Consider the following 25,813-nt stretch of genomic DNA (forward strand, 5'->3'; position numbering starts at 1 on the left):
AGGGGGGAGCTTTCTGACCTTGATGTCAAATGATCTGGCACGCCATGCCCATATTGTTTTGAATACTGCCTCCATGAGAGCTTCTGAGAATGTATGATGTGGAGATGCCGGCGTTGGACTGGGGTGAGCACAGTAAGAAGTCTTACAACACCAGGTTAAAGTCCCGAAGCATGGCACATTGGCAAGACCATGCAGACACTGCGACAACGAATGAACAGGCATCGTGCGACAATCACCAGGCAGGAATGTTCCCTTCCAGTCAGGGAACACTTCAGCAGTCAAGGGCATTCAGCCTCTGATCTCCGGGTAAGCATTCTCCAAGGCGGTCTTCAGGACACACGACAACGCAGAATTGCCGAGCAAAAACTTATAGCTCAGTTCCGCACGCATGAGTGCGGCCTCAACAGGGATCTTGGATTCATGTTGCATTACATTCACCCCCCACCATCTGGCCTGGACTTGCAAAATCCTACCAACTGTCCTGGCTTGAGGCAATTCACACCTCTTTAACCTGGGGTTACCCCTCTCTCTGGATCTGTAATGATTTGATTACCCGCAAATGCTCGCATTCCAAGCATTGTCTGGCATCTCTGACTTTGTCTTTATAAATGTTTCTGGAACATACCTCTCCATTCGCCTGAGGAAGGAGCAGTGCTCCGAAAGCTCGTGTTTGAAACAAACCTGTGGGATTTTAACCTGGTGTTGCAAGACTTCTTTCTGAGAATGTAGGCACCTTGATCATGACAAACATTTCTGGTGCTGGTTCACTATCTGTCATGTCCCATTCATTTTCTACCTCATGAAGCTTTGGACTATCCTCCAAGTCCATTAAGCTGCAGCAGCCTTTCAACAACAGCAGCAACCAACAGATTCCTCTCTCCCTGGTACAGTGACAGATCAGTAGGCAGCAAAGTTCCTAGTTTGAACCAGCCCTTTGTGCTAAATTAGGCCACTTCCATCCAAAGGTGCCATCATATAAGTGGACAGAAACCTATCTGGATTTTTCTCCAGTGGATACAGAAAAGTCAAAGCCAATATTCCAGTACATGAAGCATACTGTTGGGTTATCTGACAGCATCTATTGTCAAAGCTGAGATTGTCCCGCATTGTCTGTTTTTGTTTCAGATTCCAGCATCTGCAGTAATTTGCCTTTATCTGCTGCGCTATCTGGTCTTTTTTTTCATGAAGTTGGGGAGAGAGCAAGAGTGAATCTTTCTCACATTGTTTACTTATTGTTGAATCATTTTTATGCCAATGCCATACCATAGACAATGAGCAAATCACATGCCATTGCAACTGGGCACATGCCATGGCAGCTTTTCGTATTTAACAGAACGGATGAATTTCTCCTACAATGGCTGGTGCTTTTTGATGAAGCGTCACTTGACTTGGTTAGACACTCACTGGACGGTGAGATCAAGCCCCGGTCTGCGGCTTGATCTTAGCTCCTTTTGACCCAGAACTGAACCATTTCATATTTTCTATCGCAGCGACTGAATTGACTTGAGAAAATCACGATGCATTTTTCAAAAGGTAGTCCAGCAAGTTTGGTACGAATGCAAGGAGCATTAGCCCAGATCTGGCAATGCATTCAAGTGATTGCTGCTTTCACTGTCATTTCATTTTCAGCTTTCATTTATTGCTGCAACTTAAACAAACGTCACGTTGAACCATTAAAATCCGTTAACCACCCCCCTCCCCGCCCCTTTAAGGTCTCACTAATTGCCATCGGCAATTTAAAACTCGAGCACGAGGTGGCGCGATTTCTCTGCACACTCTCCTGGAGGCTGTATTGTCAGCATTGAAAATAGCAGTTTTCAACTTTTTTTCTTAAAAGGCCGTTTGCCATCACATTACTGATGTATCTTTACAATTGTATTGCACCGAACAGGACCCGGGCCAGGGGAGAGGAGAGAAACACAAGAGAAAAAACCCCTCAAGCTTCAATGTAGGAGGGCAACAGGGCTCAGTTTAATTGACTTGCTTTGGAGATGGTTTCAGATACACAAGTACCAAAATACCCCAAAGTTTGCTATAATTGGATAGGCTGACAGTCTGGTTTAGTCTATAGACGGCCGCTGAAACTCTACACAGTGAGCACTGCCCCAAACTAGAGGGACTGAAGATGATCAAGAGATGAGGGATTTAATGATTGAGGAGGAAAGAGGCTGGAGAAGTGGTTCATTTCTCAAGGTTATTGCCTGTGGACTTTACACTGTGTTTAGCGGGATTTCGTTCTTCAGCAGACGAACTTCAAATTGATGCAGAGTGCGGTTTTGTTTTCATCTTTGGAAAAAAACTTGGGATTGGTGGAACTGTCACTTTAAAAACCTCACGTTCCCTTTGCCTCTTTGCTTAGTTTAATACATTATTTTTGTTTTAAACCTCATGGTCATCAGGACTTGATCTTGGAAGTCCATTTTAAGAAGAGTAAACTTTATTGCAGGTAAGAATTTAATTTGAAACCAATATAATCATCATCCTTGCTCCCTGAGATTGAAAGGTATTCATCTTATGGTAGCTGCTTACGAGTTGGTAGAATGCCGAGTTTAAATGCTTAGTGCAAAACATTAATTAGTTGTCTGCGTGCATATTTAAAGAATTATACCATGGCGTTTGTTTAACCTTTTATGTCAAAATAAGTGTATTCACCATCAGCTCAGTTGCCATGTCCCATCTGATGTTATGTTGAATTTTACATAATTTTGAGAACTAAACATTATATCAATTTGGGAGCATTATTTTGAGTTATTTTGGACATGCAAAGTGAACTAGAGGCAATTGAATGCTGGCAGGAAGTTTTGAGGGCAAACATCATATGGCAGCACGGTAGCATGGTGGTTAGCATAAATGCTTCACAGCTCCAGGGTCCCAGGTTCGGTTCCTGGCTGGGTCACTGGCTGCGTGGAGTCTGCACGTCCTCCCCGTGTGTGCGTGGGTTTCCTCCGGGTGCTCCGGTTTCCTCCCACAGTCCAAAGATGTGCGGGTTAGGTGGATGGCCATGCTAAATTGCCCGTAGTGTCCTAAAAAAGTAAGGTTAAGGGGTGTTGTTGGGTTACGGGTATAGGGTGGATACGTGTGTTTGAGTAGGGTGATCGCTGCTCGGCACAACATCGAGGGCCGAAGGGCCTGTTCTGTGCTGTACTGTTCTATGTTCCTTTCCAATCCTTGGCTCACATTCAAACTCCAGGATACTTGGCATCTGCTGCCTCCTGCCAGATCTCTTGCCAGATGCTGCCTGATCTACTATAAAGACCAGTGCATTGTTGCCAAAATGTCTTAGCCAGCTTTTATGTATAATCTCTCGGTGTGTTCACAGGTTTGATACTTGCTATTGCAGGCAGTTTTTTCCTGCTTTGGGCACCCAGTTGTCATTACCAGAGACAGAGATAAAACATACAAATGTACCCTCTAACTCAGAAAGAGTGCCCCTTTCCACATCGGAATGATATTTATAATACCAAACCAACTTTCTTTGATGATCTATCTAAACACCGAGTGATGTGTCAGTTCTTGTGTCCGAGGGAATGGCTTTCATCCGAAAAACAAAGAAAATAGGAGCAGGATGAGGACATTCGGCCCATCAAGTGTGCGCTGCCATTCAATACGATCATGGTTGATGCTCTATCTCAACTCCACATTCCCATGCTTTCCCCACATTCCTTTGTGCCTCTAACGCCTAGAAGGGGCTTTACCAAAGCTTGTGCATCCAGCCACTAGGGGATACTATGGACCATCCAACTGTCCCTGTCCACCAATTCCTTGTTTTCCCATTCTTATTATCAAATTCTTCTTAAATATATTCAATGATTTGGCCTCCACAGCTTTCTGTGGTGGAGAATTCCACAGGATCTCCACCCTCAGACTGAAGACGTTTCTCCACATCTCAGTCTCAAAGACCTACCCCGTATCCGGAGACTGTGACCTTGTTCCAGACCCTCCATCCAAAGGAAACAACATCTCTGTATCCAGTCTCTCCAGCCTTGTCAGAATGTTTTACATTTCAATGAGATCCCTTCTCATTCTCTTACATTCCAGTGAATATGTGACAAGTCGACCCAATGTCTCCTCATACAGTAATCCTGCCATCCCAGGGCTCAATCTGGTGACTATCTAAAGCCCTACCTAAACAGCAGGTCTTACATTAGAGGGTGAATTCTTCCACATTTGTCTCCATCTAATGCCCCAGATAAATTCCATGTTTTGCGATGGTGGCAGTGTCCTTTCGCACTGTAACAGAGTGGCTCCAGTGTAACTATGTGACGCCATTATGACATCTGATACTTGGGACATGGGTTTAAGTCCCATGCTATTTAAAGATAATAATAATATGGATATCATGCAGAGGACTTTCCAAGTTGTTGAAAATCTCACTTGGCATTAGAAGCCAGTGGATTGTTCATTGTTTTTGCTTCAGGGCGTTGCCTTCCTAAGCTCAGTATGAAGGTTAGTAGTATGTCTGCTACACATTCACATCACTGTTACCCTAATGTCAGTTATTAAAAGTAACCTGTCTCTTTAGTCTGCCCAACTACAACTATCAACAGCAAGAAGGGGGCTTTACCAAAGCTTGTATGTCCAGCCACTAGAGGATACTGTGGAACACCCAACTGTACCTGTCCCGCAATTCCTCCTTTTCCCATTCTTATCAGCAACCCTGTAGATAATTACCACTGGTTATTCTTGGTGCCTTGTGATATCAGTAGCAGAATGTGTAACTTAGTCCCGGATCTTAGATGAAAGCACTTTGGAACCAACATTGAAACAGTGTAACAAATGGGCTCTACACTGGAATTAAATTGTAATGAATTCTAAAGAGCCTAGCCTGAGTAAACAGACTGTTTCAATAACATGACGTACATATGATTTCTTGGAAAATGCTTTGGGCATCAGTCTGTATTCACAGAGTGAAAAATGAGCAGGATGAGGTTGAGATAAGCCCAAAGTATCTGGTACTCAAGTCAAGTCTACTATTTCTTTAGCCAAATCTAGGCACTATCTAGTGACTGCTCGCAGAGCCAAACCATGAGTAGGTATCAAGATCTGACGACCTTGATCTGACTCCCATGGCAGACTAGCTAGTCTGCTCTCAATATCTTGGTTTACATTCATAGGGGAAGTACTGAATGGGTGTCACTATGAGATCATACCACAGCAAATCTCCCCTTCAAAAATAAGTTAAAATTGGGTAAACAATCAAATCATAGAATCAAACTACATAAATATATAGGACCATTGGAACAGCAGTAGGTTATTTGGCCTTACCTCTACAAGCCGTTCAGTGAGATCATGGTTGATCGGCAACCTAACTCTACCTATCCACTGTTGCCCCATATCACTTATTACCTTTGGACAACAAAAATCTATCAATCTCAAATTGATCTCATATCAACTACTGTTTCTGGAAGAGAGTTTCAAAGTCCTACCACACTCGCTGACATGTCCGAAGATGTGTCCTTCATCCTAGAAACATTGAAAATACTAGGTTGTTCAGCCTTTCAAGCCTGCTCCGCCATTCAGTAGGATGATGACTGACCCTCTACCTCAACACCATACTCCCATGCTCTCCCCAAACCCCTCCATGCATTTAGAGGCTAGAAATCAATCTATTTCCTTCTTTAATATATTCAGTGACGTGACCTCCACAGACTTCTGTGGGAGAGAATTCCACAGGTTCACCACCCTCTGAGTGACATGGGTAGGCTAACAAAATGGGTAGTCAAGTGACAGATGGAATTTAACAAAGAGAATTGTGAGGTGATGCTTTTTGGCAGAAGGGATAGGGAGTGACGACATAGACTTAATGATAAGGACACTGCCACCATCACAAAACATGGAATTTATCTGGGCCATTGGATAGAGACAAATGATATATTGAGGGAGTGGTTCGCAAAGCATTAGGGATCTTGAGCTTCATTAAAAAAAGGATATTGGGCAGGATTCTCTGGCTCCCAGCCGCGTGTTTCCCAGTGGCAGGAGCCGCTGGCGGCAGGATTCTTTGCGCCCACTGCTGTCAATGTAAATTCTCATTGAAGCCACCCCAGGCCGCTAGGAAACCCAGCGGTGGGGATGCACTGCCAGCAGGACCAGTGAACGTCTGGAGAATTCTGGCCATTGAGTACAAAAGCAGGGAGGTTATGCTGAACTTTTATAAAGCTCTGGTTAAGGCACAGCGAGGGAGTTGTGTCCAGTTCTGGCACTACACTTTATAGAAAAGGTGTGAGGCTCCTTGAGAGGGTGCAGAGGAGATTTACCAAGATGGTTTGATGGATGGGGGATTTTAGATAGAAGTTAGGCTAGGGAAGTGGATATTGTTCTCTTTGGTGCATGGAGATTTGGTAGAGATGTATAAGATTATGCCAGGCTTGGGTGTGGGAGATAAGGAAAAATGTTCCCATTAGCTGATAGTACAAGAACTGTAGACCCCGTATGTGCAATAAATGACTCTATGATTTTATGTTTCTATTAATATTGCAGTCATTTTTAGCTTACAGTCTCCATGAAACTATTTTCAGATGTATGTAGTCACTATTTCAGCAGTAGCTTAAATAGAGCAAATTTATTATACCCTTCCAAAAGGACTGTGAATTTGGAGTGAATTAAGTTGGTTTCTCTGAAGGATCTCATCAAATTTTCTATGATGCAACAAGAATTGGTCAAGTTACCCATCAGCCTGCTGTTTCTCTGCACATGCTCTTGGCATGTTAACATCTCATTAAAGGGATTTTTGTTGAACAAACTAGTTAAAAATAAACTTTGTCACAGCATATAATCAGTGTATCTGTCTGCTTTCCATTATGGCTGCTGAGTAGGTTCACTGTCTACTTTTATTTTTGAAACCACATTAATCATTTGGAAATCTTTGAGTGCTGCCTTCTCTGTTTAATTTGGCAGTCCATTTTGGTGCCAAAGTGGCAACAGGCCAGTGGCTGAATTCTAATAGCTACATTTAAAACGGTAAAGGGATTCAATCGGACCAATATGAAGAAATCCTGAAGAGAAATCCAGAAGTAAGGTAGCGTAATCTTACCACTGCAGTTCGACCATTTACAGCTGAAAGCAGGTGGCACTTTTACTTGAATGGGTGGTAATCTAGGCTTAGTCATACAACTCTTACATTCAAAACCTGACCATAGAATTTGAGCATATGAACTTGGCTGATGCTCCAGTACTGAAAGAGTGCTGCACTGACAAAGGTGTCATCTTTCAGATCAGACATCAAACAAAAGACCTGTCTGTTCTTTAAGTCAGATGTAAAAGATCCAATGGCACTATTCGAAGAAGAACAGTCTAAACCGTGGAGTAGATTTTTCATCTTCACCACAAGGGTGCTAATCATCACCTGGCATGTGTACACAACAAATAATCTGGCAAGGAGCTTTGCTACCAGTCACAGAACCCACTGGATTTTCCTTCTATTTAAAGGTGCTAAAAGCACAAAGTTACCATATTGATACTATGAGTGCTATGCACCCTCGAGTAGTCACCAAAGTATTTCCATGGATACACCTTGACTGTATTAACAAGTAGCACAACTGCACAACTTTTGTGACCTGCTATATAGAATTCTGTACTATCAATCATGGCCTTTTTGGTAGTATCAGGAAACAACAACCTTTGCTGCTTTTCCACCATGTAAACCATAGGCACTGATCCGCATGCTCCCTTCACTTTCACAGCTGAGATCAACTGACCTGGAGTCTTCCCAGTTCACTTTGCTCACATGCCGTACATTTTATGAGCTATGCAGAAGACCAGTTGTGATCTGATTAACAATTCAGATGAGAGAAATTGTAATAAGTTTGGTATCTGGAACCTTGAAAAAAATGAACCAGCTTGCTTTGGGGTCAAAAAAATAAACCAGATGAATGACAGGCCAGTCAGCATTCCACAAAGAGAAAAGATAATTCTACCTTTTGTCATTCTTCCTGCTGTCCCTATCCAGCAGTTTTATTGCAGACATCTGCCATTTGCAATTTAAAAAATATATATCATTTTTAAAAATTCATTTATGGGATGTGGACGTAGCTAGTTAGGCCAGCATTTACTGTCCATCCCTGGTTGCACTTTTCTGAAAAGAAGATTGAGAGGGAGCATCATTTTAGGTCCTTCAGGATCACGGGATAATTACTGACAAAAAAGGCCATTCATCCCATTTTTGTCTCCCCTTCATGAAGGATCCTACATTCACCTCATTGTAGCATACTTTTGTTCCTTAAATGTTTTTACCTCGATCATCTCCACCTGGAAAGCTTAATTCCATATGTTGATCACTCTTTCGCCAAGATGGATTTCTAGCTATCATCCCTAACTCCCCCACACAGCCCATATCCTGCATGTCACCTCATGATGCCCCCACCCACAAAACCATAGCCACTCACACACCCCCATGCTAACCTATGTTTCGTTGCCCACCTCCCATCGCCTCTGCGCTGGCCTTCCGAAAAATCACCTACCTAGGCCCACTCCCCCGCCCTATCCCCATAACCCCACCTGCACATTTCTGGACACGACTGGACAGTTGAGCATGGCCAATCTACCCAACCTGCAAATCTTTGGACTGTGGGAAGAAACCTGAGCACCTGGATGAAACCCAGGCAGACACAAGGAGAATGTGCTAACTCCACACCAACAGTCACCCGAGGCCAGAATTGAACCCGGGCTCCTGGCACTGTGAGGCAGCAGTGCTAACCACTGTGCTGCCCTTATTTTATTGACCATCCAGTGGCGAAAGGGTCTGGATCTTACTGGGAGAGGGCATGATGGCACCTGATAGGATGCTAGGACAGTAGTAGAGGGTAGAAACAATGTTGACTGAGAATGACAAGAGATTTGGGCAGCACGGTAGCATGGTGGTTAGCATAAATGCTTCACAGCTCCAGGGTCCCAGGTTCGATTCCCGGCTGGGTCACTGTCTGTGCGGAGTCTGCACGTCCTCCCCGTGTGTGCGTGGGTTTCCTCCGGGTGCTCCGGTTTCCTCCCACAGTCCAAAGATGTGCGGGTTAGGTGGATTGGCCATGCTACATTGCCCGTAGTGTCCTACAAAAAGTAAGGTTAAAGGGGGGGGGTTGTTGGGTTACGGGTATAGGGTAGATACGTGGGTTTGAGTAGGGTGATCATGGCTGGGCACAACATCGAGGGCCGAAGGGCCTGTTCTGTGCTGTACTGTTCTATAGATTGACTTTCAATTGTGCCACTGAGAAATGAATAAACATTTTGAGGCTTTATTCCAAGGTAAAGGAAGTAATTGTGCAAAATTTGTGCTCAGGATATTAAGTGGGAGAGTCTATAATAGGTAGATTATTAAATTGTCAATGAGGGAATGGTATAATCGACTTCTTGCTGCAGGTTTTCTCATATTGTTATGTATCCACCCATGTAATTGCTTGTGAATTAGGCCGACAAGTTGACAGACTGTTGTACCATCAATTCAATTGCACAGACGTTTCACACTCTAACATTTTGGACTTTGATTTCAACTGATTTGGGGTAAAATGAGAATTAATAGTTACTGTCTCAACTATGCTGGTAAAACCCAGCACCCAAATTATCCTGCAGTAATAGCACCATTCCTATCACAGTCAATGTGGTCAATTGGGGAATTTAACATGTGTTCTATTTTCCACCCAAACCTCACCCAAATTATCACCATCGCTATTTAAATCTTAGTGTGAGCTCCAGAGCAATATCCCAGAGATGTATCCCAGATTGAGGAGACCGTTCTGTTTGCCACAGCTGAAGGTTGGTTATACTTAATCTATGTATTAATCATAGCTGCATGGTGCTCTGGAGACATTGACATGACTTTAACTGACTTGTTTAATTGCTCTGCAGAAAGTACCATTGTAGAAGGTGGATGTAAATTTTCGAATCGGAATACCTTTAGTCTTATATTTTGTAGGGGATGAAAGAAGGAAAGAAATACTTGCATTTATATAGTGACTTTCATGACCAGTAGACACCTCAAAGTGATTTACAGCCGATGAACTACTTTTGAAATGTCATTACTTCTGTAACATAGAAGTGGCAATAAACAACATGCTCTTAGCGAACACCTATAAAGAGCAATGTGACCAGAAAATATTGCTTTGTAATTGAGGGACAAATATAATCTTAGACTTTTAAAAATTATTTCAGGAGATGTGGCCATCGCTGGCAAGGCCAGCATTTATTGCTCATCCTTGATTGCCCTTGAGAAGGCGGTGGTGAGCCACCTTCTTTAATTGTTGCAATCCATGTGGTGTAGGTACACCTGCAGTGCTGTTAGGGAGGGAGTTCCAGTATTTTTATCCAGCGACAGTGATGGAACAGCAATACAGATCCAAGTGAGGATGTTAAATGACTTGGAGGTAAAGTTGCATGTGGTGGTGTTGCCATGAATCTACTACCCTTGTGTTTCTAGGTGGGAATATTGCAGGTTTGGAAGGTGCTGTCAAAGGAGATTTGGTGAGTTGCTGCAATGTATCTTATACCATCTACAAGGTACCATCTCCACGATACAGTGCAGTTGCTTTTGTGTTGGTGGCAAAGGGAGTGAATGTTTAACGTAGTGGATGAAGTGCCAATCAAATGGATTGCATTGGCATGGAAGATGTAAAGCTTCTTGAGTATTGTTGGAGCTGCATTCATTCAGGCAAGTGGAAAGCATTCCATCACACTCCTGACCTGTGTCTTGTAGATGGTGGACATGCTTTGGGGAGATAGGAAGCGAGTTACTTGCTGCAGCATTTCCTGACTTTGGCCTGTTCTAGGTAGCTGCAGTATTGTTATGGCTTGTCCAGCTCAGTTTCTGGTCAATGGTAACCCCAAGGTGTTGATAGTGGGAAATGCAGTGTTGGTAATGCTGTTGAATGTCAAGGAGTGATCATGAGACTCTTTCTTGTCATAGGTGGGCATTGCCTGGCCTATTCATCTTTGAAATAGTGTCATGGGATCTTTTACATCCATTTGAGTGCACCTTGGTTTAAACTCTCATCTGAGAGATGGCACCTCTGGCAGTGCAGCATTCTCTCAGCAATACGCTGGCAGCCTTCAATCTGGTGCTCATATCCTGCAGCTAGACCTGAAACCAGAATTTTCTGAGCTACAGGTAAGAGTGCCACCAACTGTGTCACAACTGAACACAGGAAATGAGGGATGAAACACGAACTTACTCACCAGGTTTCCAGACTAAAATTGACTTCTTTTTTAGACTTGACTCAGGATATTACACTTCTCCCCTTCTCAGGAAAATTGCGGAGACATGTTATCTCCTGGTTCAGGATCTTCATCTTATTCCTAACTGGTTAAATTTCCTTCCAGGCAGCATCTGATGATCATTAGATAGGCAGTGGTCAACCATGGTATAAAGCAAATTTACTGATGCTTCTCTCAGGCAGTCCATACATTTCATTTCTTTATGGAACAAAAGAAGCAAAGATGATCAATTCTGTTGCCCCTGGAGGGGCAACTAATGGAACGCCCTATATGAGAACCCACTCATGTCCCTAAACAAGAAAATGTTTCATTCGATTAAGGTAATGCCAGTCACTTTATATCCACCAACCAGGAAACTTTCATGATATTTTCATCATCATAGAATTCATAGAATTTACAGTGCAGAAGGAGGCCATTCAGCCCATCGAGTCTGCACCGGCTCTTGGAAAGAGCACCGTACCCAAGGTCAACATCTCCACCCTATCCCCATAACCCAGTAACCCCACCCAACACCAAGGGCAATTTTGGACACTAAGGGCAATTTATCATGGCCAATCCACCTAACCTGCACATCTTTGGACTGTGGGAGGAAACCGGAGCACCCGGAGGAAACCCACGCACACACGGGGAGGATGTGCAGACTCCGCACAGACAGTGACCCAAGTAGGAATCGAACCTGGGACCCTGGAGCTGTGAAGCGATTGTGCTATCCACAATGCTACCGTGCTGCCCATATGACATAGTTATATATTCAGTTAGCTGACTGATGAAAAGGGTTAAGATTAGGGTGAACAACAGCAGCACGGTGGCGCAATGCATATCACAGCTGCCTCATGGTGCCGAGGTCCCAGGTTCAGTCCTGGCTCTGGGTCACTGTCCGTGTGGAGTTTGCACATTTTCCCCGTGTTTGCGTGGGTTTCACCCCCACAACCCAAAGATATGCAGGATAGGTGAATTGGCCATGCTAAATTGCCCTTAATTGGAAAAAAAAATGAATTGGGTACTCTAAATTTATTTTTAAAAAATTAGGGTGAACAATCATTTGCAGTCATGATTCCTGCAAGGATCACACTGACTGAGGACCAACAGATCTCATGGGAGACATGTCAGTACAAAAACGTGTCATTGGTTAGATTGAAGATTTGTTTTATTGGCTAAATCAATCTTGTATGGGACTGACGAAGATGATGATGAAGACTGGGACGAGGTGGTCTACATTAACAGTTTAAAAGGTCTGTGCAGGAAACAGAGAATGTGGAAGATCACAGCCAAGAGAGAAAAGAGGACATAGCTAGTATCCGATACTTTTGATGAATTAATGTTGACACAACATGAAGAAGGAGCCGTGCTCCGAAAGCTCGTGTTTGAAACAAACCTGTTGGACTTTAACCTGGTGTTGTAAGACTTCTTACTGGACACAACAGATGAAGCAATTTGCAGACAAAGTCATCTGCAAACCAACACTTCACCTGTCATGAAAGCCATTACAAAAGTCCCTCTTGCTAACAATTCTGTGATTTGGGTGACATGGTGGCACAGTGGTTAGCAATGCTATCTCACGGCGTCAGGGACCAAGATCAATTCTGACTTTGAGTGACTGTTTAGCATTTGCACATTCTCCCCGTGTCTGTGTGGGTTTCCTCTGGGTGCTCCGATTTCCTCCCACAGTCCAAAGATGTGCAGCTTAGGTGGATTGCCCATGATAAATTGTCCCTTAGCGTCTAAAGGTCAGGTGAGATTACAGGCATACGATGGGAGGGTGGGCCTGGGTGGGGTCCTCTATCGGAACGTGCAGACTTGATAGGTCAAATGGCCTCCTTCTACACTGTAGGTATTCTATGTATTTACTTCACAAGACAAATTTATTTCAATTAGCATAACACAACTTACAAGGATCCAGAGAAATGAATTCAGAACTCTTTGTGGTCAAGTTACATTAACAAAGTTACATTCATCCAAAGAGGTTAAGCAATCCACAGAAATGGTGATTCCATATTAGGATGCTGTGAGATTTGGAGGGGAACTTGAGGCAGTTAGTGTTCCAATACACTTTTTGCCTTTGTTCCTCTAGATGGGAGAGGTCCTGGATTGATGAGTTGCTGTCTGGATCTTCAAACTAGTGCACAGTACAGGTACTGAGCACCAATGGTGGAAGGAGTAAATATTTAAACGGTGGACAGGGTGCCGATAAAGTGGGCTGCTTTGTCTTGGATGATGTCGAGTTTCTTGAGTGCTGTTGGAGTTGCACTCATCCATTGAATTAGAGGGTATTCCATCACATTCCGACTTGTACTCTGTAGATGGGGGGGGGGGGGGGGGGTATATGCTTTGGAAAGTCAGAAAGTGAGTTACCTGTTAAGCTCCAATGGTAACTCTGTAATACAAATTAGGAAGCAGTTCTTGATTTCTTTGACTCCAAGTTTATTGTGTTCAGAAATCACTTCTCCAGCAACACCACAGTGCCATCTGTGTCCCCATTATATTTGGCGCAATCTATTAAACAGTAAATGCAGTCCATTAAACAACAAGCACAGCCTATTAAACAATTAAAACCCTAATTCTAGCTTAAATACTAGGAGCTTTAAGTCATTCCTAAAATTACTCATGGTGGAATCTCTATGCCTTTGACCTACTATTGTAGTTGCAGTATTTGGATGGTTGGTCCCGCTATATTTCTAGCCAATGATGCTTATGATGGGGAAATTGATGATGGTAATGTCATTGAATATCAAGGGGAAATAGTTCAGATCCTCTCTTATTGGAGATGGTCATTGCCTGCCACTGATATGGCTCGAATATTACTTGTTATTTGGCAGCCCAAGCTCGACTGTTGTCCAGGTCTTACTGCAGGCACATGTGGGCATGGACTGCTTCAGTATCTGAGTAGTTGAAAATGTTACTGAACACTATGTAATTATCAGCGAACATCCCTACTTCTGACCTGACACTCAAGGGAAGGTCAGTTGGACCGAGGAGAATTACCATATCCCTTGGGTTACATGTCACTAATGTGTAACCATTGCCACTGGATTACACATCCCTGAAATATGTCACATCTTTGATGAACTGCTGCCTGGGACTGAGAAGATTGGCCTTCATCCAACAAAGTGGTCCCCTCCCCCTGATTGGCATTGACTTCAATTTTGTTAAGGCTCCTTATTCCCACTAAAATTCGCAGCCTTGATGTCATAGGCAGTCACACTCACCTTACCTCTGGAACTCAGTTTTGTTGTTCATGTTTGGATCAAGGCTAGAATGAGGTCTGTCACTGAGTGACCCTGGTATAACCTGTTTTTAGATGAAAATTCCAAGCAAAAGGATGAAAATTACCTCCATTGCCTGTTTGCAAGTTCAATGTCCCAATCTTATGGATTGGTCTGATTTGAGCAATCCATATTGTCCTTCCGATGGCAAGCAGCCACGTGGAACTTTAACACTTCAAGGGAGAAAGCAGACTGGACAGAGAAAAAAAAAATCTAATTACACTTTAGATTTACAGATTCAAATAACCATTGCACCAACACATGTAATTATGGTTTACACAAGTTCAATAATGTTACAGGGTCAGCCTAGACCATTTCAATCATCTGGCAAGATTGCTATTTGTTGAATAGAATGTTGGGAGCAATTTATGAGTTAACTATTAATCTCTTTCTATTTTACCACAGGGTTTAATGTCCTAACATTGCTTCTCAGTGATAAAGAATGGTCCTTCGAGCTATGTCTCGATTTTCATTTATCATCATAATTCTCTCGTTATGGGCTGGAGACGGAGCAAATGCAGAGAGAGCAGGTATGGTGCTTGTTTGATTATAGAAAGTACAACTGATCAGATAGGATTTTTTTAAAAATCCCTGTTCTGAGAGAAACAATGCTTCGTTGTCCACAAAGTTGTCGAACTCACAACACATAAAATCTCCATTTTACTCAAATATGAGTGTGATTTAGAATTTGGTTCCTTCGTTCAGCTCAACATTGTTATATTCTGAATTTTCAAATGCTTGTCTGATTCCATTTGTAATGTAGCTCTGATTTGGAAAGTACTTACGACAATTAAATCAGTGCAAAAAGTCATCTAACTTCTCACTTTGCGGGCAGCACGGTGGTGCAGTGGACAGCAGTGCTTCCTCACGGTGCCAAGGTCTAAGGTTCGATCGTGGCTTTGGGTCACTGTGGAGTTTGCACATTCTTCCTGTGTTTGTGTGGGTTTCGCCCCCATAACCCAAAAATGTGCAGGCTAGGTGGATTGGCCACACTAAATTGGCCCTTAATTGGAAAAAATGAATTGGATACTCTAAATTTAAAGAAAAAAATTCTCTCTTTGCACTGAATCTGGGCCCATTTGTCACTGTTCCAATCTCCTTTCTCACTGATCTTCCTGCCCAGTAATACTGCTGAGATGATAAGTTCGCCAACCACCTTACCATTGCACTTGCTCCAACAATTAGGCCGGCAGGTCTTAGGAGAACAAATAATAGAAAAGATATAGTTCGAGTACATTAGATGGGTCATTCTTTGTACAATGTGTGCAGGAGGGTTTCCTGACACAATATGTTGACAGGCCAACAAGAGGCGAGGCCACATTGGATTTGGTTTTGGGTAATGAACCAGGCCAGGTGTTAGATCTGGAGGTAGGTGAGCACTTTGGAAACAGTGACCACAATTCGGTGATGTTTACGTTAGTGATGGAAAGGGATAAGTATACCCCGCAGGGCAAGAGTTATAGCTGGGGGAAGGGCAATTATGATGCCATTAGACATGACTTAGGATGTGTTGGTTGGAGAAGTAGGCTGCAAGGGTTGGGCACACTGGATATGTGGAGCTTGTTCAAGGAACAGCTATTGCATGTTCTTGATAAGTACGTACCAGTCAGGCAGGGAGGAAGGGGCCGAGCGAGGGAACCGTGGTTTACCAAAGAAGTGGAATCTCTTGTTAAGAGGAAGAAGGAGGCCTATGTGAAGATGAGGCATGAAGTTTCAGTTGGGGCGTCTGATAGTTACAAGGAAGCGAGGAAGGATCTAAAGAGAGAGCTGAGACGAGCAAGGAGGGGACATGAGAAGTCTTTGGCAGGTAGGATCAAGGAAAACCCAAAAGCTTTCTATAGGTATGTCAGGAATAAAAGAATGACTAGGGTAAGAGTAGGGCCAGTCAAGGACAGTGGTGGGAAGTTGTGTGTGGAGGCTGAGGAGATAAGCGAGATACTAAATGAATACTTTTCATCAGTATTCACTCAAGAAAAAGATAATATTGTGGAGGAGAATGCTGAGACCCAGGCTATTAGAATAGATGGCATTGAGGTGCGTAGGGAAGAAGTGTTGGCAATTCTGGACAAGGTGAAAATAGATAAGTCCCCGGGGCCGGATGGGATTTATCCTAGGATTCTCTGGGAAGCCAGGGAAGAGATTGCTGAGCCTTTGGCTTTGATTTTTAGGTCATCATTGGCTACAGGAATAGTGCCAGAGGACTGGAGGATAGCAAATGTGGTCCCTTTGTTCAAGAAGGGGAGTAGAGATAACCCCGGTAACTATATGCCGGTGAGCCTAACGTCTGTGGTGGGTAAGGTCTTGGAGAGGATTATAAAAGATACGATTTATAATCATCTAGATAGGAATAATATGATTAGGGAAAGTCAGCATGGTTTTGTGAAGGGTAGGTCATGCCTCACAAACCTTATCGAGTTCTTTGAGAAGGTGACTGAACAGGTAGACGAGGGTAGAGCAGTTGATGTGGTGTATATGGATTTCAGTAAAGCATTTGATAAGGTTCCCCACGGTCGGCTATTGCAGAAAATACGGAGGCTGGGGATTGAGGGTGATTTAGAGATGTGGATCAGAAATTGGCTAGTTGAAAGAAGACAGAGAGTGGTAGTTGATGGGAAATGTTCAGAATAGAGTTCAGTTACGAGTGGCGTACCACAAGGATCTGTTCTGGGGCCGTTGCTGTTTGTCATTTTTATAAATGACCTAGAGGAGGGCGCAGAAGGATGGGTGAGTAAATTTGCAGATGACACTAAAGTCGGTGGAGTTGTAGACAGTGCGGAAGGATGTTGCAGGTTACAGGGTGACATAGATAAGCTGCAGAGCTGGGCTGAGAGGTGGAAAATGGAGTTTAATGTGGAGAAGTGTGAGGTGATTCACTTTGGAAAGAATAACAGGAATGCGGAATATTTGGCTAATGGTAAAATTCTTGGTAGTGTGGATGAGCAGAGGGATCTCGGTGTCCATGTACATAGATCCCTGAAAGTTGCCACCCAGGTTGATAGGGTTGTGAAGAAGGCCTATGGTGTGTTGGCCTTTATTGGTAGAGGGATTGAGTTCCGGAGCCATGAGGTCATGTTGCAGTTGTACAAAACTCTAGTACGGCCGCATTTGGAGTATTGCGTACAGTTCTGGTCGCCTCATTATAGGAAGGACGTGGAAGCCTTGGAACGGGTGCAGAGGAGATTTACCAGGATGTTGCCTGGTATGGAGGGAAAATCTTATGAGGAAAGGCTGATGGACTTGAGGTTGTTTTCGTTAGAGAGAAGAAGGTTAAGAGGTGACTTAATAGAGGCATACAAAATGATCAGAGGGTTAGATAGGGTGGACAGCGAGAGCCTTCTCCCGCGGATGGAGGTGGCTAGCATGAGGGGACATAGCCTTAAATTGAGGGGTAATAGATATAGGACAGAGGTTAGAGGTGGGTTTTTTACGCAAAGAGTGGTGAGGCCGTGGAATGCCCTACCTGCAACAGTAGTGAACTCGCCAACATTGAGGGCATTTAAAAGTTTATTGGATAAGCATATGGATGATAAGGGCATAGTGTAGGTTAGATGGCCTTTAGCTTTTTTCCATGTCGGTGCAACATCGAGGGCCGAAGGGCCTGTACTGCGCTGTATCGTTCTATGTTCTAAAGGAAGTTTTAAGGGATTTGTATTGGCAAACATTAGAAATATGGTGGACGGGATACTCTCAGCCCTGGGCCGGGCCGGAGAATCCCTGCAACTGGACCACGCCCCCCGACGCCGGCATGCGATTCTCTGCAGAGTGGAGAGTCGGCGCTATCGGCGCCGGCGTGGTTGGTGCGGTGCCGGTCGCAGTCCACTCTACGCGGCCGGCCCGCCGATTCTCTGGCCGTGATGGGCCGAGCGACCGCCGTGGAAACGCTGAGTCCCGCCGGCGCTGTCCACACCTGCTCTCAGCCGGTGGGAACTCCACATGGAGGAGTGGGTGTCGGCCTGTGGGGTGGGGGGTGGGGGGGAGTGGGGCTCTGACCCCGGGGTGGGGGGGCCTCCGATGTGGCCTGGCCCGCGATCGGGGCCCACCGATCGGTGGGCCGGCCTCTCTGGCTGGGGGACTCATTTCCTACGCGCCGGCCTCTGTAGTCCTGCATCATGTTGCGGCGGGGCCGGCGATGGAGTTTACAATGGCGTGGACACTCTGCCGCGGGATGAGAGAATCCTGCCCGGTATGTTTCTATCTGGGTCCCGCCGTACCCATTTTCTAGCAGCGGGATTCTCTGAACCAGCAGCAGACTTCAGAGGCAAATCAAACGTTTGATGCCATTTTAATAACAGTCTGGGAACCAAGAGTTAAAATGAAATGAAATGAAAATCGCTTATTGTCACAAGTAAGCTTCAATGAAGTTACTGTGAAAAGCCCCTAGTCGCCACATTCTGGTGCCTGTTCGGGGAGGCTGGTACGGGAATTGAACCATGCTGCTGGCCTGCCTTCAAAGCCAGCGATTTAGCCCTGTGTGCTAAATTGTGAATAGTTTGTGCAGCAGTCAAGACAAAGAAATCCTGAACTGGGTGAGACATAGACATCGAGACGGAGAACACAGTGCAGAAGGAGGCCATTCAGCCCATCAAGTCTGCACCAACCCGCTTAAGCCCTCACTTCCACCCTATCCCCATAACCCAGTAACCCCTCCGAACCTTTTTGGTCACTAAGGGAAATTTATGACGGCCAATCCATCTAACAGGCACATCTTTGGACTGTGGGAGGAAACCGGAGCACCCGGAGGCAACCCACGCTGACACGGGAGAACGTGCAGACTCTGCACAGACAGTGACCCAGCGGAGAATCGAACCAGGGACCCATGCGCTGTGAAGCCACAGTGCTATCCACTTGTGCTACCGTGCTGCCGACGGTGGCATAAAATCCTGGATTGGATTCACTGTCAAAAGTGGAGCCGAATCTTTGTTTAAAAGATTCATTTGGGAAACATTCGGATTTCGGAATGCAAACATCTAATGGAAAGTATTATTGTGGAAGAAGGTTTTAAAGCAGCTTTATGGGTGTGAAGTTTGGAAACTCTCACGTAACAATCACCTGGGGGGATGCTGAAGAGAAATCCACAGACTCTAACTTGGGTTCGGAAATGAGTATGTGTATTTACCACAGCCAATCTGTGTACATAAAGGGACTTTGTGTCAATGAGACTATTGTAGCTTAAGATGTATTTTGTCAGGAGAAGACAGGAGTATTGTATCATAATCCAAATTTTTCATGTTTAATCATTTTATTCTTGTTGTAGCAGTCCTGTGGCTCTGTTCCTCCATGTTTTGTATTAAGTAAGTAAAAGTTACAGTCTTTTGAGCCAGGGTTCATTCTGGGATCTTCCCAACCAGTTATAACACCAACTGGGATCATAACAAAAGCACAATGGACCTGTGAGTTGGACTCTGTATGTAGTCTTAATTTGTTATTGTGCCTATCAGTAGTGTGGGCGGCACAAAAGCATGGTGGTTAGCACTATTGTCTCACAGTGCTGGGGACTCGGGTTCAATTCCGGCCTTGTGTGGTTGTCTGTGTGCAGTTTGCACTTTCTCCCCGTGTCTGCATGGGTTTCCTCCGGGTATGTCGGTTTCCTCCCACATACCAAAGATATGCAGGCTAGGTGGATTGGCCATTCCCAAATGCTGCTTAGTGTCCAAAGATGTGTGGGTTAGATAGGGTAGGGGGTTGCAGAGATAGGTACCCTTTCAAATCAATTCTAACCGACTCAATCTCTCCTCATATGCCGGTCCCACCAACGCAGGAACAGTCTGGTAAACTTTTTCTGCACTCTCTCTATAACAAGAACATCCTTACTCAGATAATGAGAGGAAAACGGCACACAATATTCCAGGTGTGGCCTCACCAAAGTCCTGTATAATTGCAGCAAGACATCCCTGCTCCTGTACTCAATCCTCTCGCAATGAAGGCCAGCGTATCTTTTGCCACTTTATCGCCTTCTGTATCTGCATGCTTACCTTCCATGACTTGTCTACCAGGACACCCAGGTCTCATTGCACATTCCCCTCTCCTAATTTACAGCCATTCAGATAATAGTCTGCCTTCTTGTTTTTGCTACCAAAGTGGGTTACCTCGCATTTAATACTGCATTTGCCATTCAATTGCCCATTCACTCAACTTTCCCAAATTACACTGAAGGATCTCTGCATCCTCCTCACAGCTACCATCCCACCCAACGTGGTGTTATCTGCAAATTTAGACATATTACATTTTGTTCCCTTATCTGAATCATTAATATACATTGTGAATACAATATATTAATTCTGGATTCACATGTCGGCCAGACCAGGTGAGAACAGCAGCTTTTCTTCTCCAAAGTGTATTAATAAACCAGATGAGTTTTCACAATTGTTTCATGGTCACCATTACTGGAACGATTCAATTCCATATTATTATTAAAACGCAGGTCCCCAGAGAATTAGTCTGGGCCACTGGATTATTAGGCCAGAAATATGACCACTACATCACCTTTTACCTTTGGATGCATAGCAACTACTGTCATGCGCAGTCCCTCTAAGTGAGCCACTCGATTGGCAGTCTCAGCTTGGTTTCTGGAGTGCGCAGTAACAAGTTCCAAAAAATTCAGTTCATTTGGGCAGCAAAGTTCAACAAATCTTAAAACACATTCTTACACTTCCCTGTTGGCAAACATGCCAGTAAATGCCCATTACAGCTGTAGTTTAAGACCCACAGTAGCAGATGATTTATCACTTCTGACAGATGAATTGGCGATTTCAGGCGCTACTCAAGCTCATAGGTCATCTACAATGTAAACGTTAGCGATCACCCTTGGCTCAATGGTAGCACCATTGCTTGAGGCAGAAATTCATGGATTCAAGATCCCACTCCAGAGATTTGAGCACATAATCTTGGCTGGCACTTTAGTATCATGCGGAGGGAGTGCAGCGTTGTCAGAAATGCCTTCTTTTGAATGAGATGTGAAACCAAGACCCTCTCACTCTCAGGTAGATGTTAGCAAGCCCACTTCACTATAAAAGGAAGAGCACCTCTGCCCTAGCCAAAATATATCCCTCAGTCAACATCACCAAAACAGGCCACGAGCTCGTCTCTGTGCACAGGGCCTCACAGGGCACAAATTGATCTTCACTTTTCCTACATTACAGCAGTGACTATATTTCAAATAAATCCATTAGCTGCAAAAACAACTTTGTGACAATTCTGGACGACATTGTATAAATGCAAGTTCTTTACTTCTTATTTCTTAAATTAGGTTAAACTCATAAATGTGGTTGGGTACAGTGTTTGTGGTTCACCTCATGTTCCCACCACCGGTTCCAAAACCGGAGATCGAAATTTGGACCAATAGCTTGTAAAGTAATAAATTTTGGAAGTTAAAAATAGGAAAGAGGAATGTACCATAAATAGCTTGAATTTAAATGAAGTAAAGGAACAGAGAGACCTCTGTGTGCAGATACAGAGGTCATTAAAGGTAGCAGCCACAGCTGGAAAAAGGAAAAATGGTTTTCTTGTTTTTTCTTATCTAGAACTTTGGAACATAAAAGCAAGGAGATAATATTGAATGTGTACAAGGTGTTAATTAAGCTGCTGATGAAGACTGGGCCGCAATTCTCCAACCGTTGGGATTCCCTATTTACGCCAGCAGTGCACCCCCATCCTTGGGTTTCCCAGCAGCATGGGGTGGGTTCAATGGGAAACAACACTGACAAGCGGCGCGAGTATAGAATCCCACATCCAGCGAACGGCACGCCACCGAGAAACACACAGCTGGGGGACGGGAAGATCAAGCCCCTTGTGATTACCCAGTTGCAGGAAAATGATTAAATAAATGGAAATGTGAAGGGCCACAATGATATTAAGCTGCTCATTGTGGACAGCATGGTGGCACAGTGGTTGGCACTGTTGTCTCACAGCACCAGGGACCCAGGTTCGATTCCGACGTTGGGTGACTGTGTTGGGTTTGCATACTCTTTCTGCGTCTGTGAGGGTTTCTTCTGGGTGCTCTGGTTTCCTCCCATCATCCAAAGGTGAATTTGGCATGCTAAATTTTCCCTTTGTGTCCAAAGATGTAAAGATAAGGCGAGATTATGGGGATAGGGCGGGGGGAGTGGGCCTAGGCAAAGTGCTCTTTCAGATGGTTGGTGCAGACCCAATGGGCTGAATGGCCACTTTCTGCACTTTGGATTCTATGGAGTCATCTACCTGATGCGATCCTGCCTCTGAGCGATTTTGCCAGAGATGGGAGTCGGTTGCTGAGGACCTGGGTTTGATCCCGGCCCCGAGTCACTGTCCGTGCGGAGTGTGCACATTCTCTCCATGTCTGCGTGGGTCTCACTCCCACAAACTAAAAGATGTGCAGGGTAGGTGGATTGGCCATGCTGAATTCCCCCTTCATTGGAAAAAAAAGAATTGGGTACCTTAAATTTATTTTTTAAAATGTTTAAAAACTTGTAAAAAGATATTTGAATTTCCAGTGACTGACAAAGTGGATCATACAATGATACTTCAAGTTCTAAGACTTTTACTGTAACAAACAATTAAAAAGCAACTGTATATAAACATTACTCAATCTGCAAGTTATATTTTAAATTACAGAAATGTTTCCCCATATACTTTTCAAAATGACTGAAAATCCCCCAACATGGTTATACTTTATTCTGTCCCTTAAGTAGACACTTTATTCTCATTGTTATCGTGTGCTGGTCAACAGTCCACCCACAGTTATTATAGATGTTCCTGCTATTGCCCACAGGAGTGAATATATTGAAACATCTTCTGGGTAAATCAACTGCTTTCAACTTTAACCGCCCAAGTTTGTTATAAGGCAGAATTTAGAGCAGCTCACATGACCACTTCATTCTACCATTGCACCTTAAATAAAATGTAATTATGCATTAGTTGAATAGAATTTGGCAGGTGTCTTTTGAAAGCAGCACAGTCCATGGTCAGGCTGCATCTTGAGTACTGTATTCAATTTGCTTCACCAAAAGGAAAACATTTCAGGCCATGAAGGCCATGCAGAGAAAGGCAAAGTGACAGATCCCGAACATCAAAGGATTGTACCAACACAGACTGTAGAAGCTAGAGCCTTTTTGTCTTGAAAGAAGAAAATAGAAGTCTGCGGGATGGGATGTGGGCCTTACAAAAGTATACAAAACATTAAATATTGCATAAAAGCAAATTACTGTGGCTGCTGGAATCTCAAACAAAAACAGAAAATGCTGGAAAATCTTAGCAGGTCTGACAGCACCTGTGCAGAGATAACAGAGCAAACATTTTGAGTCTGGATGACACTTCGTCAAATACTGCAGATCAGGGGCGGAGGAGGGGAGTGGTGCCAACCACTCAGGGGTCGGGCCTCCCCAAAGGTGGGGAATTCTCCCCACCTTTGGGGGCCAGCCCCGAGCCGGAGCGGTTGGCACCAGAACACCGGCGCAACAAACCGGCGCCCCCGGCAGCGGGGCTGGCTGAAAGGCTTTCGCCGGTCCGCGCATGCGCCGGCAGTGACGTCAGCGGCAGCTGGCCGCTGACGTCACTGCCGGCGCATGTGCGATGTGTGGTTCTCTTCCGCTTCCGCCATGGCGGAGGCCGTGGCGGCCCCGGAAGAAAATAGTGCAGCCAGGGCACTGGTCCGGAGTCTGAGCGGGGGGCCCCGATTGCGGGCCAGGCCACCGCGGGGGCACCCCCCGGGGTTCGATCGCCCCCCCGCCCCCCCCCCCCCCCCCCCAGGACCCCGGGGCCTGCTCACGCCGCTGAGTCCGCCGTTCCAGAGGTGGTTTAAACCTCGGCGGCGGAAGAGGCCTCCCAGTGGCGGGACTTCGGCCCATCTGGGCCGGAGAATCACCGCAGGGGCCTCTCCGATCGGAGTGGCGAGATTCCGCCGCCGCCACTTCCCGGGTGGCGGAGAATCTCTGCCACGGCGGGGGCGGGATTTTAGGCGCCCCCAGGCGATTCTCCGACCCTGCTGGGGGTCGGAGAATTTTGCCCCAGGTTAATCCAAAACCCCACCTTAAATTATGCCAATATGTCAGGCATAATCCAGAACTAATGAAAGGCATGTTTCACGTAGGTGTTAGGAAAATCAATGGATTGATCAGGAGTTAGGATGGTAGTGGAGAAAACCTTAGGGGGAAACTATTATTATCTGGTGAGCAATTGAACTGGATTGGCTTCAGTTCAGTTCTTTAAATATATAAAACGAAGAAGGAAGCCAAAGTAAACAAATGAGACAATTGGAGAATGAGACCGGTGAAATTATGTATTTTAGGATGACTGGGGAAATGATAATGGGGAACTAGGAAATGGCAGAAGGGTTCATTAAGTACTTTGCATTAGTCTTCACAGTTGAAGACACTAATAATATTTTGTTCCGAATCCCGCTATCAGGTCGCAATTTTGAGTGGGTGGCCTGATACTGAGGTCCAGTAGCTAGCCCCTCTTCACCCATCATGCAAAACCTGTTCCCCCCCCACCCCCCCCCCCCCACCCTCCGCTGGCAAGTAGGGGCATCTTCCCCCCCCTCCCCTCCCACCCACCGGAATTCGTGGGTCACCCCATTTTTTGCACACGCGTATTCGGGCCAGGGGTACTCTGCGTGGGTGTTGAGGGGGAGCCAAGGGACCTCCCATAGTGCGTTCGGGCTGGCGGGTGGGGGGGGGGGGGGGGTAGGTCGGGAATCACTTTGGGGGTCTCGAGGATGGAATGTTATTGAAAAATGGTATCCCGATCTCTTGCTACACTGGGGAGTTCCAACGAGCAGAGCTCCCCAGTGTACAAAACGGGGCTATGTGAGGCCTCGGCAGCAAATTTCCCACTGAGGCTCCTTATTCAATGCGAGTCACGTTGAATAGCCATGTGTTTCTCGACGAGCGCTGGGAAACACGTGGTTAAACGCGCTCGCTATGCAACTTTGTTTCCATTTGGTTGAATCGAGCCCATAAAAGCAAACTGTAGCGGATGCTGGAAATCTGAAAGAGAAACAGAAAATGCTGGAAAAGCTCAACAGGTCTGGTAGCATTTTTGTTGCCAAATCTGCTGAGTTATTCTATCATTTTCTGTTTTAATAATGGGTGGAGACATGTAGCGTCGAGAGTCCATGCCCTTTGTACTGTCATCATATTTACAAAATAACAACATGATCTGTCCAAGTAAGGATAGTTTGTGACTTTGTGAGTGGAATTTACAGGTAGCGTTGCTCCCATGATATTGCTGCTCTTGTTCTTCTGGCCTGTCGAGCCTACAGGATTGTTGACACAATTATGAATGTTCCACGAAAGTATAATGAACGTCCAGTCAAGTGTAACATTGTCCCTGAAAACATTTTAGCAAGGACATAACCTTGCAGCTCCCTACTTTGTGCA

At 44.9% G+C, this 25,813-nt stretch overlaps 1 protein-coding gene across 1 annotated transcript in view; it reads left to right on the forward strand.

The window, feature by feature from the left end:
* Positions 1–1,920: 1,920 nt before the first annotated feature.
* The window catches only part of col22a1 (collagen, type XXII, alpha 1), a 375,895-nt gene continuing 352,002 nt past the window's right edge, over positions 1,921–25,813 (forward strand). The window contains exons 1-2 of the mRNA XM_038808788.1: positions 1,921–2,446; positions 14,865–14,989. Of these exons, the coding sequence (XP_038664716.1) occupies positions 14,902–14,989 (88 nt within the window). The 5' untranslated portion in view covers positions 1,921–2,446; positions 14,865–14,901. The remainder of the gene's footprint in view (positions 2,447–14,864; positions 14,990–25,813) is intronic.

The sequence above is a fragment of the Scyliorhinus canicula genome, chromosome 10 (genome assembly GCF_902713615.1).
Source record: "Scyliorhinus canicula chromosome 10, sScyCan1.1, whole genome shotgun sequence".
Lineage (NCBI taxonomy): Eukaryota > Metazoa > Chordata > Chondrichthyes > Carcharhiniformes > Scyliorhinidae > Scyliorhinus > Scyliorhinus canicula.